The 15439-nt window shown below is 31.4% G+C and overlaps 2 protein-coding genes across 4 annotated transcripts; both read right to left on the bottom strand.

Annotated features, from left to right (window-relative positions):
* Window positions 1-51: 51 nt before the first annotated feature.
* Window positions 52-2653, bottom strand: LOC136973738 (UDP-glucose 4-epimerase-like). Its single transcript, XM_067268484.1, has 10 exons — window positions 2434-2653; window positions 2189-2341; window positions 1958-2073; window positions 1430-1543; window positions 1184-1360; window positions 935-1115; window positions 774-859; window positions 615-692; window positions 431-545; window positions 52-359 (listed from the first exon to the last, which is right to left on the bottom strand). Exons 2-10 carry the CDS (start codon window positions 2313-2315, stop codon window positions 283-285), a joined length of 1071 nt encoding a protein of 356 aa, XP_067124585.1. The 5' UTR covers window positions 2316-2341; window positions 2434-2653; the 3' UTR covers window positions 52-282.
* A 1005-nt stretch (window positions 2654-3658) lies between these two features.
* Window positions 3659-15224, bottom strand: mRF1 (mitochondrial translation release factor 1). 3 transcript variants are annotated; one of them, XM_067268481.1, is made up of 8 exons: window positions 15099-15224; window positions 14815-14969; window positions 13501-13592; window positions 6521-6704; window positions 6292-6455; window positions 4391-4508; window positions 4019-4155; window positions 3659-3935 (listed from the first exon to the last, which is right to left on the bottom strand). In XM_067268481.1, exons 1-8 carry the CDS (start codon window positions 15134-15136, stop codon window positions 3741-3743), a joined length of 1083 nt encoding a protein of 360 aa, XP_067124582.1. In that variant the 5' UTR covers window positions 15137-15224; the 3' UTR covers window positions 3659-3740. The 3 variants fall into 3 exon arrangements, with proteins under 3 accessions (XP_067124582.1, XP_067124581.1, XP_067124583.1); XM_067268480.1 differs by having other exon boundaries at window positions 14815-15218; XM_067268482.1 differs by having other exon boundaries at window positions 3659-3931; window positions 14815-15218.
* Window positions 15225-15439: the final 215 nt, after the last annotated feature.

Below are 15439 nucleotides of genomic sequence, written 5' to 3'. Positions count from 1 at the left end.
TGATTTTTGAGGATACTCAAATCCAAATATTAAAAGCAATCTGGTACGTAATATAATTGAAATATTTATTTATTTATTTTTCAATGACATTTAAATTGTTGGAATTTTTTTATATTAAAAATATATTGGAATATAAATACAGTTAAGTAACCAAATCATGCCATTATTTACAATCATTGAATAAAATAATCAAAAAATACAAATATTTAAAATCTCATTCTGTAATAAAAAGGACTATCACCCGTTTCCATAATTTCAAGATGTCTCATTTCTGTTTAATACCTACATTGCATCATTTATCTCTTCTTCTGTTCTATAACCATTTGGATTTAAAGTTTGCCAACGCCAAAAATCTTCACCTGAAAATGAATAACGCAATGATGATAAATGGATGATACATTTATAATATATTCTCTTCTTTACAACTTACACATTTTATCAAGATCATGTGCTGCTTTCCAACCCAGTTCTTCTTCAGCCAATCTGCAATCTCCCCAAATTGCAGGGATGTCACCTAATCGTCGTTCGGCTATTCGATAGTTGATCTAAATATTCATTTTTTTAAATACGGCAGCAGCAAAGATTTTTTAAAAAGTTCAGCAAGCTGTACTCACTTTTTTACCACTAACTCTTTCAAATGCTTGAATTAATTGTAACACGGTATAACCGGTACCCGTACCAAGATTATACACCTAGAAAATAAGTTAAAATTCCACATTACCATTTTCCCGTTTCTAACGTAAGAATTTCTTGTTATAATATACAATACTTACTTTATAACGTGGATTTTCTCCAAGCTTTTTCAAAGCTGCAACGTGCCCGGTTGCAAGATCCATAACGTGAATAAAATCACGAACACCTTTATGAAATGAAAAGCGGTCAAGAAGTCTCTAAATTTCAAATTTCATTCACTAATTTTTTTTTTAATTCTTACTTGTGCCATCTACTGTGTTATAATCGCCACCAAAGATAACTAATTCTGGTTTCTTTCCTGTTGCAACCTCTCCGATATAAGGCATTAAATTGGTGAATGCCCGAGTAGGATCTTCTCCGATCATGCCCGACGGATGACTTCCCACGGGATTAAAGTATCTTAGAGATATTATACTCCATTGCTGTAAAAAAACCGTAAGCAAATATTCATGGTTACAAAGGATTACCATTAACTAACGGTAAAACCTACCTTCTCGGCTCTGCAAATGTCTTCCAACATCTGTTCGATAGCATATTTTGTTCTCCCATAAACGTTTGTAACGTTTCCTGTCGGATGAGACTCGTCTATGGGTAAATATTGTGGATTACCATAAACCACGCAGGAACTGCTGAAGACCATGCTGTAGACGCCATGTTCTTTCATAACCTGCATTATTTGTATTCTTACGATCGTTATCAATATAAAAAAGAAATCCGAAAACCTCCGTTAAATTACCTCTAGTAAATTGATAGTGCTAACGACATTGCACTTATAGTAGAATAAAGGTTTCTGCATAGATTCACCCACAGCTTTCATTGCAGCAAAGTGAATTACGTAATCGATCTGGTGCTGTAAAATGACATTTATATATAAAACATTATCATTTGTTTGTGATACATTCTGCAAAAATTGTATCACAACAGATGATTAACATAAATTAGCATAATTTAACTCGCGAATTTATCGTATGTTCTCGAAAGTGAATGCTGTTATCAGTAGCGCATTACCTATGGGCTTATCAAGAATAAATAAAAACAACTAAGCTCCTCCATTTATAGACTAATTCGCTTAACGACCTATTCGTTAAATGAGCAGTGCCTGTACTATATTATAAACTTTATACATCATGCATTACTACTGTCATGATGTATTATAATATATACACCTACATACGTAGTTTCTAGCGCGAAGTGGGCTACGTCTTGTACTAAATAACAGTATATAGTTAATTAAGAAAAATAATTTGAAATAAAAACCTCCAACCTTATCAAAAATTTCCGATAGAGAAGGTTTATCCAGTAAGTCACATTTATAGAAAGTAACCATTTTTTCCGTAATTTCTTCGGCTCTCTTGATACTAGTCGCACGTCCATCTCTACCTGCAAAACATCAGGAAAGTGTGCCGTTTTTCCACGTAAAAAAACCTTACACAATCGGCAAAGTGTGCCATTTTTCCGTATAGAAATTCTACATAAAAGCCATACCGATACATACCGTGCACAGCATTGACAAAGTTATCAATCACGATGACATCATAACCGACATTCAACAACTCGACAAGAGTATGGCTGCCAATAAAACCAGCTCCTCCAGTTAATAATACGGTGTTCTGCGGAGGCATGACTCGTTGCAAGCACAAAAAGAAAACTGTTTAAAATAAACACATAAAGAACGTTTTAAATCAACTTAGAACCTGTAAAAGACGGCCGAGAAGGCGATAGAAGTTTAACGAATCTTACGTTTTAAGTTAATGGTCGCTTCGTCATACAGTTAAGCGGCAACTCGATTATGATGTGTCGAACCGTCATACACGAGTTAGAAAAAAGTTATGATCCAGCCGGATGCGACGGACGATACCATTGGAGAAAAATTGGGGAAGGAGTCGAGTTGCGTGACTGGTTAAACCGAGTTTTTGGAGGTCATTTAGAATCTCTGACGTATCAATTACTTGGTATTGTTCACTCGATGTTTGTAAACTTGTACGCGAATTTCCACTAGAAAATTAGACATAAAACTTAATTTTTCACCCTTTAAAGCATTGTAATAGGTTGTTGTTTGTGTTATATTTAAATTCACGAAGCGGAAAAGAGTGAAGTTACGCGCTGGCCATCGACATTCTTGTCTAATTTATTATTTAAAAAAAAAACGTTTTCTTGAAAAATACGAGAAAATAACTGGGCCAAACTCTTGCAAGTAACTGTAACCGAAACCAGTTACAAATTTTTATAAAGATAGCGATTAAAATCGAAAAAAAAAAGAAAATGGTACAGTACATCCTACGGGAAAAAGTTTTTTTAACATGTCTAATCCTTTACTAAAATAAATATTGCGTTATTAAGATATCACCGAATTTAATATTTTTAATCTTTTTAGGGGATTTTAAACATTTTTGAGGAATTCTAGGGATGTTTTTTTATTCAAATCTAGGGGGCGCACCCTTCCCGAACTTGGCAACGTGATCATTCAACAGGGGTGAGCCCAACTAGCTCGCCAGAGGGCGGGCAAGCAAACAAAACGTGGTCACGGCTTCGTCAGCAGGTGGCGGTGTGGTACGCCGAGTTAAAATCTATAATTAGGGAGCAAAGACAATTCCGACAAGTGTTTAAGCGAGATGCCCCGACTGCTAAGAGCATTAAGAAGTGATACGACATTTTTAGCTACCGGCAGTGTGTTAAAGCAACACGGTGGCGGCCGAAAGGTATCGGAGGAGACGGTTCGAGCCACACTGGAAAGAAACCCCCTAAAGCGCCGTAGGGAAGTTTCGCTAGAGATGCAGCTTCCCACAACAGTTCACCACATTATGCACCGTCGATTAAAACTCCGTCGCTAAATTTAATTTAAAAAAAATCCGAACAAGATTGAATCTGGATTCCATTTAACAACAGAATTTTATCATTACATTAAATATTTCTGTAATAAAAAATAAAAAAAATTAAAGCCGTTAAGTGAAAGAAAACTCGAGAATTTTTATATTAATTCTCAACTAAAATTGTATTTTTATTACTATTTTTTACAATGCATTGATTTTTTGTGATGATAAGAACATTTAATGATGGAGGATTTCTAATAACCTCTCTAACTTGGAAAAATCTAACAGCATCATTACCAATTTTTCAAACTTCTGTTGCCCTTTCAGAAATTCTTCCATCCCGTAAATGTTTTCGCCAATTCGATGATCTGTTATACGATCCTGGATGTAGTTATACGTTCGAACTTTTTCCGATCTGGCTCCCGTACCTATCTAAATGATATAAATTGATTTTATATTACTTATAAACTAAATCTTTTAAAGAATTAATTTATAGATATGTTTCAGCCTTCTACCTGAAGTTTCCTATTGGAATGCTGCTTGGATTCTTCTTCTTGAAGTTGTTTCTGATATAAAATAGAGCGTATAGCTTCCAGTGCAAGTTTTTTGTTTATGTGCTGTTCTCTCTCTGTTTGTCTTTCGACCATTACGCCTTGGAAAATAATGTTTAGACTAAGTTTTTTTTTAAAGTATAAAGAATAAACGCCGGAGCGAAATTAAAAATTAAAATAAACAACTGAAGTGCCTTTGACCGGTGTGCTTTGACCCGACGAGGTTCGAAAACGTTTGCGATTTACTGAGAGAAGAAGCACACCGGTCAAAGGCACTTCAGTTGTTTATTTTAATTTTTTTTAAAAATATTAAACACTATTTAATGATAAACATACCTGAAGGAAGATGCGTTACACGTACACAACTTTCTGTAGTGTTAACGTGCTGTCCTCCTGCCCCGCTGGCTCTTTTAGTTTCTATTAACAGATCTTTTGGATCTAGCTTGATTTCTACCTAGAAAATAGAGAGAATTTCCTATTTCTATCGTTTTCTCTTCATGAAATTATATTACTTTTATTCTAATTTAATTTTATTGTAATAAAATCAAATTTGTAAATTAAGAACTTATTAAAGATATTTTGAGAAATTTTGATGGATAAAATATAAGAAATTTCACACAATAGCTTTCAGTTATATATATATATATATATATATATAAACTTTTACACTGTGCTTTGTGAATACAAGACTTTTTGTATCTAGCAACTTACAATGTTTTTGTAGTAACTTATGATATAAGGTGTTTGTGAATCTGACCTGTTTATTGTGAGTAAATTACAATTAAAATGATTAACTGTGAATGTTTAAAGCATTGGTTAAGACTAATAAAATAACTGATACTGATTGTATATATTATCACCCACATGTTAAGGCTGATAGCAAAGAAAAGAGCTTTAAAAATACCTGTTTTTTTGTGTAAACAGGACGATGACGATGATCAAATTCTGGTTACAATAAATTTTGTAGCGTACTTTAATTTATTTTATTGGGAATAATGGTAACTGAGTATTGGGCTTTATTGTTCGATAATCAAATTATTATTATTTCAGACTGATCTTTTAAATTACTTCTGATTTGAAACTTCTAAGATGTCATTGAATGCCAAAAACTTTTATAGAATTCCTCAGGGTGGAATTAAAACTGTTTGTAGAATGATGTATGAAAAGATATCGTCCATTATAATGTTATAGTTTTTTTTTTAAACCAAAAAACTGTCATTTACAGTTTTATTTTTAGTGAGTTTACTTTCTATCACTTTTCTTCTTCCTAAGCATCTATGAAGCATTTAAATTCTAGAAATACATCACTAAGACATGCTTTCTGGTTGGCTCTACTAGTAAAAACTTTCATTTTAATAATGTATAAGACATACTCATGTTATTAATTTCTTCTGTTTAGTTGTAAATGCTATGATGTGTTTTGTGAATATGAAATATAAAATATCATTAGTTTCTAGTAAGTTATCAGAAACATAATTTTGGACAGATACTATATCATATCTTGAGATGTTCATAAATCTGACACCAATACTTTAATGTTATCAGTTTAAAAGATGCTCAAGTTGATTACAATAAAAAGAGTTTACAATTGAAGCAGCTTGTGACATCTAATATGAGGATACTGTCACAGAAGGGCTTGCAGCACATAACCCTAACAGAATCATTTCAATGTTGTATAATGTTTTGATTGTGCTTGTTTTTCTATTAGAGTAGTGTGCCATACACTCCTGCGGCAGCATCCCCGAATTAGATGCCGCTAGTCTACTGTATAGATTAATAAATGTCTTGTATTGAAAAATATTATCTTAGTTTCTTCTGTGTATTTTATAAATTTTCTTGTTAGATTATATTCTAATTAAAATATTTATATGCCAATCATTTCTATTTTTTGTATTAATCTTACAAATAAGCACAAATTATATATATTATGATACATATGTAAGAATATATATACAGTTTATGGTTGATGAGCTTATATATATCTATAATGTATAATAATACATTACAGTAATAATTGAATGTGCTTTGATGTGTGATAAATTTAAATAGAAAATATTTCGGGTAAAATATTTTTGATTCTGAATTGCAATGCTTACAAGTCTTTTAAATGGAATAAACTATAAAAAATACAAATTTTGAATTAGAATAAAATAAGGAGATTTTAAACTATCAATACATCTGTTGGTTGATTATTATTAAATATAATAAAAATTTAATTTTTCAATTAAAAAACTTACATCAGATGGATGAGGAAGTATTGCAACAGTACAAACACTAGTGTGAATTCTGCCATGTCTTTCTGTTTTTGGCACTCTCTGAACTCTATGGACGCCACCTTCAAATTTAAAGAATCTTCCGGGATCGTTACCAATCACGCTAATAACTCCCGATCTTAAACCATCTAAAAAAACGTTTAAGGAATTAAAATGTAAATTTAATACTTAACAAAATATTTAACATTCTTACCTAAATCACTCTTATCGTATTGTAATATTTGATAACTCCATCCTTTCCATTTTGAAAAGTTGCAATACATATCAAACAAGTCTTTTGCGAACAAAGTTGACTCTTTTCCGCCAACTCCGGCAGTTATTTCCAATGTTATATCTTTTTTATCGATATATTCGGAAGGAACAAGTGAATCAAAAATCTGAAAATGTAAATAAATTTTAGTAATGAGCTTATTAATAATAAAGTATCTCTTAACTTAATTAACTGCGTGTGTCTTTCATATGATGAATGTAAAATTACATACTGAATTATAAATAACTAATCAACTTATAAATTAATTAAAATCAAAAGACGGGTAATTCATTTAATTAATTACAAATAAATTAACTCATTCTTAATTATTATTCTTAAGTATTATTTTACTTCAACAAAATATTTGATATGTATGACATTTAATTAACCAGTTATACTGATTGAATAGAATAAAATTAACTTAAAGAATGTGATGAAAATGATTTTACTAAATAGAAAATGTCTTATATTCTCACCATGTGTAGAAATATAGCATTTTTAACATTTAATGTATTACCTCTGAAGAAAAATTGTATATGAAAGTTTCTTGTGTGATATGTAAATAAAGGATGTCGCACAATTGTAAGTGAAAAGATATCGTGTGCCAAAACTAACATTGCATCAGTGCAATGTTATGCTATGTATTTGGTGGGTTCATGGAAGCATCTCCCAATGGTACCAGTCCATTCAGAGATGCTTCCATGGAATACCACTTTAACTTCCAAAATGTACTGTACTCAGCTGTAACATTTGGTTGATGCTATCCATACTAAATGTTAACAGATGAACATTGTGCCTTTCTTCATGACAATGTAAGATCATACATGTAAAGGTTGACCAGGCAGAAACTGCTTAATCTTGGCTGGGAGGTTCTCCATCACTCTTGTATAGCCCAGACATTGCACCATCTGACTTCCATCTCTTCCACTCCATGTAACACTTCTTGGATGGAAAGCAGTATTTTCATATCATTATCAGCAATGATATGAAAATCACACTTTTAGAGTTCTTTCAGTCAAAACGGCCACAGTTTTATTCAGCAGAAATTTGCGACCTGCACAAATGATGGAAGAAGGTGCTTGAATGTAATGGCAATTATTTTTCTGAGTAAACAACATTTATTTCAAAAAGAAAAAAATAATCATATAAAACACTAGAAAATTTCAGAAACTTTTGTATCAATCCAATAAAAATTACTTTACTTCATAAACAAACACTAAAATATCAGAACGTTAATAAACAAACACTTTCAAAGTTTCTTTTGGCTTCAATTTGACATTCAAATGTAAATGGTTATTGAAATAATTTTATTTTGTTGTCATGGTTATGTTGAAATTTTTCATTGTAATTCAGAAAGAAAATCCGATGTTCAGATTTCTTAAATATGCTGACTTTTTGTATATTTTTGGTGATATATAAAACTGTGTAATAAGAACTTAGACTGGCAGTATGTCGTCTTTAGTGACCAACTGTGGTTCTGTTTGGGAATACATGACCAATGGTGAATGAAAGATCTATGTTTATTGTTAAAGCAGCACACAGCTCTAAGACCTCAACAATGAGAACAATCTCGTGAACACCCTTAGTGTTATGAAGAATTATGACAACATACTGATACATTCAGCAAATCCCGCATTTTTGTGTGTTGATTTTCATGGTAGGCTGCAAACAGCCATTTTCCAAGTTAGTGTTTAGGCTGCATAAAGCTAAACTAGTTAAACTAGTTTCCCAAGAATGTCATCATATTTTCATACTTTCTTGATCTGACCAGATTTGTCACCCTTTGAGCAGTTGTTGCAAGGTGGCATACAATCTCCATGCTTGACTGTGTCTAGATTACATATGTCTAGACAAGAGTAGGTTCTACGAGGTACTAATATTTGCTTTAAACTGTACCACTGTTCCACGGGAAATTATCCCTTTGCTATGATACTGTAATTACTTATTACCATCATTACATTCATACTAATAAAGTTTCATTTGATTCTAATGCCACCTTCTTAGTATGTAGCTTTTTTGTTGATGAATGTAATTTATTTAAATTATTTCAAATTTTTTAAATACATTTGATAATTTTGAATTTTGTTGGCAAAAACATTTGATATAAATAAAAGTGAAAATACTCACATAAATTTACTGTAATATTAACTTTAAATATTGTAAATGTAAACTTCTCTAAAAATAAAAATAAAACTTTTATTTAAATTTGGTAGATAAATATTCCTATAATTTTTAAAAGGTAGATAAGTTCTGGTATGTCTCAAGGTAGATATGTTGCTACATATATTCAATAAGTTGTAAAAAGCAGCCAAATCTTAAAGTTTACTTGAGTGTGTGGAGGTCTTAAATGCAAATTTTAAGAGTTTTTTTTTAAATTTACAACAGTTTTCTAGAAAAGGAAGTATAAATTTTTTCTTAGAATTAAATCAAATGAAGATTTTTAAAAAGATATATATTGAAATGTGTTAGCACAAAACAAACTACAGAAATGGAAGTGAATTTTCTACCAGACCATGCTAAATTAAAATCTGTGTAAAAACAGGATAGAGTAAATATTTAAATAGCGAGGTTGAGGCCGAAGTTTTTAAATGCGAAAACGTGTACGTCGAACGTTCGGCACCGCATTCCTGTAAGCCTAGAAGTTTGACAATGGCATTTGGTATGTTGAGCTTGATTCCACTGACTTTCCAAACACCATTGACAAACTTCTAGGCTTACAGGAAAGCGGCGCCGAACGTCCGACGTACACGTTTTCACATTTAAAACTTCGGCCTCAACCTCGCTATTGTCTACAACTAAAAATAGATAAAACCATAAAATACAACTATAACTGTTACATTAAGTGTATATTTTGTGTTAAAATTCATGTAGTGTTTTTGTGCGAATAATGATTGGAAATTATACACATATTACTTAAAATAACATAGTTGAGTCAAGAATAAACTTTTGACACAACTTTTATTATATAACAGCTAGAAATTCTTACATCATACTCCTTTCAAAGTAAGCTCCTTCCACACTTAAAACACTTTTGCCAGTATCTATACTACTTGTGAAAGTGGTTTTGTATGCCATTTTTTTAATGAGTTTTATTGCTGAAGCTTCCACTCTGCTTCTTATTAGAATCTTATCCATTCAAGTTATCTTCCATTTTACAAAACAAAAAAAAAAAAAAAAAATCTGTATGGACAAAATCAAGGGAGTAAAGAAGTTGGGAAAACACATTCCTGATCTGATAGATGTGGAACCAGGAATGTGCTTTCCCAAGTCAAAGCCACAGCAACCAGAGTCCTTAAAGACATCAAAAAATGGCTCCCAGTACTATTTTGACAAATGGTGTGAATGCTAGCAGAAATGTGTAGTTGTAAGAAGTGCTAATTTTAAGATGTCTTCTGTAAGTACTTGTACTATTGTTATATTAAAGTTCAGTTTATTTTCGACTCTAAGTTACATTGAATAGAAAATTTTATAATAAAATATTCAATAAAAATTGCATATTCTTATTTCATTCAAATATTTTAAGAATCATTTTCATATAAAACATATTTTTAACATTTAATATAATAAAATATTATGTTTTTATCACAATAATTTTTGTTTACAGTAGAGCATCGATTATCCGACCCCCGCTCAACCGTCACATCGGTTAACCGACCGCGTTCTAGTCAGCAAATTCAAATGTTCTCTAGTGATGTGGCGCTACAATATTTGGATAAATCTTGGCTACTTTAATATTATTTTTGTTAAATTTTTGCGTGTTTTAGCTGGAAACACTGGCTTGACCATGAAAGGGAGACCAGTATTTAAACCAGGCTTAATTTTCTAATTTTTCTTTATTTCTGTATTTATTTTGTGCAAAATAAAAATAATTTAATGATGATTATTATTTTTTTAAAAAAATTGTTATCCAACCAACCTCATCCTCAATTGAGTCGGATAATCGATACTCTACTGTACTTTAAAATTACTGCCTACTAAAAAATACATATTCAAACACTTTACAAAAAAAGCATCTTTGGATTTGAAATCACTTAAAGCAAAAACAAGATTAATATAATAGATTTTAAAAATTTCTATTTTCATTCTATTTTATTAATTTGTTATAATTATTCAGAAATTAACTAGAATTATGTAAAACACACAAAATCACTTGTCAAATCTATATATATAATCGAGACGAGTTGATAATAATAATAATAATAATAATCAGCGCAGAGCCCAAACGGTTAGGAGTTGAAAGTTGAAATTTGGTACACAGTTAGGGTACGTCACGAGAACGCACACTAAGAAGGGATTTTTCGAAATTCCTCCCCGTGGGGAGAGGGGCAGGATTAAGGCTTAACACTTCCATCAACAATGGAAGTGTTAAGAGAAAGCGACGTGCAAGACGCAGATGCAGTTCTTTTCCTTTTTGCGGGAAATCAAACATATTTTTAGACCCATCTAAATATTCTCTAATTAGACTGGAAACGGGGACCTAATTCTTGCATTCTGTGAAAACGGGTAAGGTTGACTATAACGTAAAAATCTTAATCTTTGCTGTCGTTAGTTTTGACCAAGCAACGCTGGGCCTACCCGCTAGTATAATATAAAATAATAATATTTTATCACACCTCATTAAGAATTATGTTTATGTACTACTATAATTATTCAATGAGTTGTTATTCTATAATTTTGTGCAATAGAATAAAACTAAAATCACATATTTTGTAATTTTTTCTCTTAGAAAAGATCATCTTTCTACACAACCTGCTTGTAGAGCCAAAATAAACCGAACTTTTAAAATAAAACTTTCATTATATCAATAGTATTTAACACTGGTATGTAACTTAAATTAAATTAGTGTAAACTATTAAAATATATTAATAGTACTATTTACAAACAACCACCATTGAGATAAGCACTACAGCTATAAACTTCTGCCAAAGTATGTACCCCTTATTAATATAATTTTGCAGCCTATTCTGCATTACTTCCTTGAGTGTACTCATTATATCACTCTTTTTTTTTTCATATGAAATGTCTGATGCTTTACAAGTTTATTCCTAATCTCAATGTCAATGTAAGACTCTTTGTCTTACATTTTTGGTCATCCACGTCACAGTAAGACAAAAATAGCATAATCTCCAGCATTGAAATGCTGAGTCTACCATTAAAACAGTGATCTCATAGTAAACATTTAGTAAAATACCAGATACATGTACTTCCACAGCTTCCTTACTGATCCTTGCTCCTACAGACTTTCATGTCTTCACCAAAATGAAAGAACTGATAAGTTACAGATTCAAGTCAACAGAGTTTCAAGATGAAAAGTGATGCAATAATTGCACTCAAGGAGACAACACAGAATAGCTGCAATCTTGTTTTAATGTTAGGTGTGAATACAGAAGCATATAGTTAAAATTTAAAATATTTTAAAAATCATTTATTTGGATAATACTTGATGACAAAAAATTAATAATATAATAAACATTATTCAAACTAATGCATAATCATATGTCCTTAGAAAGAAAACAACAAGACTTGAACAGAAACTTCAGTTAAGTATATTTTTCAATTTTTTTGTTTTTTCTGATTGCAACAGAATTAAATCGCTTTTAATCCTGATGTACATAATTTCCTTTCAAGATTAGATAAATCTAACCTAATAACCAACAGGCACATCCAGAGGAGAACCAAGAGACCCTGGCACCCTCCAAAAAAAAGGAAAGACACACTAAAGAATTTTTCAAAAATCTTTTCCTATTTAATATTCCTTTTTTTATTTACATTGTGTCATGTCTTCTATTTCTATACTATTTATGAATTAGTGAATTTGCTTTAAGAAGTTTTTTCTGTTTAACTCAGCTTCCTCCAAGATTAAAGCCCAAATACATAGCTGCAATATTTAAAGTACTATGAATCTGTCCATTTGAGCTAAATATATTTTTTCTATCTAATTTTTGTTTTAGTTACTCATGCCGTTTATATATTTTGGGACTTAATTGTTCATTACCAATATTAATAACTTATTTAATACATGCATGCATAATATATATATTTTTTCTTATATTGAATATAAACTTAGATTGATTTACAGAGATCATTCTTTGAAATGAGTCTTTAGAAATACATGTTCACTATATACATTCTGGTATTATAATTAATAGATTATGAAAACATTTGAAAAATCTGCAATTGCAAAATCTTCATTGCATAGATTAAGAAAGGTAAGTACTACTTCAAATATTAAAATACAATAATTTTTTTCTTTTTTCTGGCTGAAATTGGCAGCAAAGTAAAACTAAATGCAAAGTTTTAATGCTAAATATTGTTTATTAAGTTACTATAACTATCACGTTTCCCCAGAAATAAGATCTAGTAGAGATTTTGCTGAATTGCTAAATATAAGGCCTCCCCGGAAAGTAAGACCTAGCAAAGTTTTCGTTTGGAAACATGCCCGCCGAACAGAACACCAGAGCATGCAGCTGTGATTCTTTTTAGCCTGCCGCCATTATCCCCTACTTTCACTGTCCGTTGAAGAGCAGCTGCATGCAGGACACGAAGACCGTCGCCTACCACCAACCCTGATGTTCCCTTCCACAGCCATCACTTGTAAATGTGCAGGCAAGGCATCAAGAGGCCTGTCGCCTCTTGATTGCCTTGTCGCCATACTGTATGCTGACCCTGCTGTGCTGTGGTGAGCTCCCGCTGGTGGCCGGAAGCTGCCATACCATACAGAAAATAAGACATCCTCTGAAAATAAGACCTAGCGCATCTTTGGAAGCAAAAATTAATATAAGACACTGTCTCATTTTCGGGGAAACAGGATATTAGTATATTGTTTTTAGTTGCATATTATTTTGAATATAACATAACTTTAGCATTATTATAAAATTCTTAGATCAAATGAAATACATTAATTAAAACATACTTAAATTTACCTGACATTTCAAAGAATTCAATCTTGTCATAAAATTTCTGGATTCAACATCAATTGCACTTCTTAAAGTTTTATCTGAAGGTTCAACTGATTCTACAGAAATAAAGAAATAACTTTAAATGAAAACTGCATTATATATAAATAAAATTGTGGCATTAATAATTATGTGAATTAATTTAACAATATTCTTTTCATATACTATATAATCTCAAAAGGATTACTCTGATTTCTGCTAAAAATGTGTAGTTTTAATTTATTTCACTAAAAGTTTAAATGTTTTTATTGTTATTGTTTGAAGTTCAACACTCAATACATTATGTGCTATATGTAGTGTTACCACCCATCCAGTTTTCACCCAGACAGTCCGGGAATTGACTCATTGTCTGGGTGAACCATTAATTTTGTCCAGGAATTTCGTAGAAATTGCGAAATTATGATGAAGCAAAATTCTTGCAAATATTTTTATAATATAAATTTACACCATTTGAGCAGCAAAAGACCTCACACTCACTGAAACGCATCTGCCATTCCGCCATGTTACTCTGTTTACGCTGACATGTGACGCGCAACCTGCCTCTCAACCTGTTTTTTTTTTTTTTGCTGTACGTCCGTACACATCTATGGAGCTAAATTATCTGCTCTTTCTTAATTTAGGTTACACACATTACTCCTACGCAAGTCCCTAGTCCCTAACTGTAACTGATTTAGAACCAGCATGCACATTATTCTTTGCATTGTAAAATGACATTGCGCATGCATCAGGAACTTCTGTTCGAACAAACCTGACCTGCCGTCCGGGTCGGCGATTTTGTAAAGGTGGCAACACTAGCTATATGGTAGAATATGAAAGATACCAACACGATTATCCACGATGAGGCCGGACAGACAAGTGCTTAAGGTGCCAGCCTATCACTCTGGAGACATTGAATTGAATCTAGACAGGATAAAAAATCCCAGAAATTTTTGGGGGTAGTTCATCCAGATATATTGGGCCACTCCATTGTAGGCCTGGCCAAACCCATAGAGGGCATGCTAAAAAGACCCTCTTAATGCCCAAAGGATGGAAAGAGTTAAAACAAAAAACTATCCATGATGAATGATGAGCCTTAATCAGATCCTTTAATATAGCCCAAATGTAGCAATTAGTGAAACAAATGGGAAGCATTGTATCCAGAAATGATCAATGTAAGAGATATTTACTACATTTAATTAACATGATGTAACAGTAGGTGATCCTGTATAAAATTAATGAAATAATCTATTTTGTTAATTATATAATAGAAATAAGAATCTTATATAAAAAAAATCTGAATACTTTTAAGAGATTCCAACTCCACTAAGTCATTTTTGGTACTTTCAATTTCTTGAATGAGATGCAGAATTGATTTTAACTCGTCCAGGCGTTTACTGTGTTCGTTCGACTGTTCCTTGAGAATACTCTCATATTCTTCTTTAATTAACTGAAAATGCCTACTTAAAGGTTCATAATCAAGAGGAATATCGTATATGTCACGAAATGATTCTACATTAGATAAAAGTTTTATCGGCTTGGTTTGAAACTGTAAAAATTTTCTATTTAAAATATTCTTGTACAGATACCTTAAGGTAGTGGAATGAAATACCAAACCGTATCTCATGTTTATTTACAAAGAAATGAAATAAATAAGCAACGTTAAAACCAACTTTTCACGTGTGTCAATTCAGACATGTTTACTGACAACAGCGCCATCTCATTTTAAATCTTGTATTGAACTAGTAATAATATTAAGAATATTAATATTATCCTTAAAAATATTATTATTATAATAAAAATTATATTATATATAATAATATTAATTTATTATGTTATGTAGGAAATTCTGAAGATTTTTAAAATACAGTATTCAAATACGATTAAACCAGCAACGAAACTTCTACTAGATATAGTCCGAAAAGTTTGA

This window comes from Centruroides vittatus, unplaced genomic scaffold, assembly GCF_030686945.1.
Source record: "Centruroides vittatus isolate TY-2023 unplaced genomic scaffold, ASM3068694v2 contig_329, whole genome shotgun sequence".
Taxonomy (NCBI): domain Eukaryota; kingdom Metazoa; phylum Arthropoda; class Arachnida; order Scorpiones; family Buthidae; genus Centruroides; species Centruroides vittatus.
Note: the sequence above shows the minus strand (reverse complement) of the source record. Positions and strands in the feature narration are given on the sequence as shown.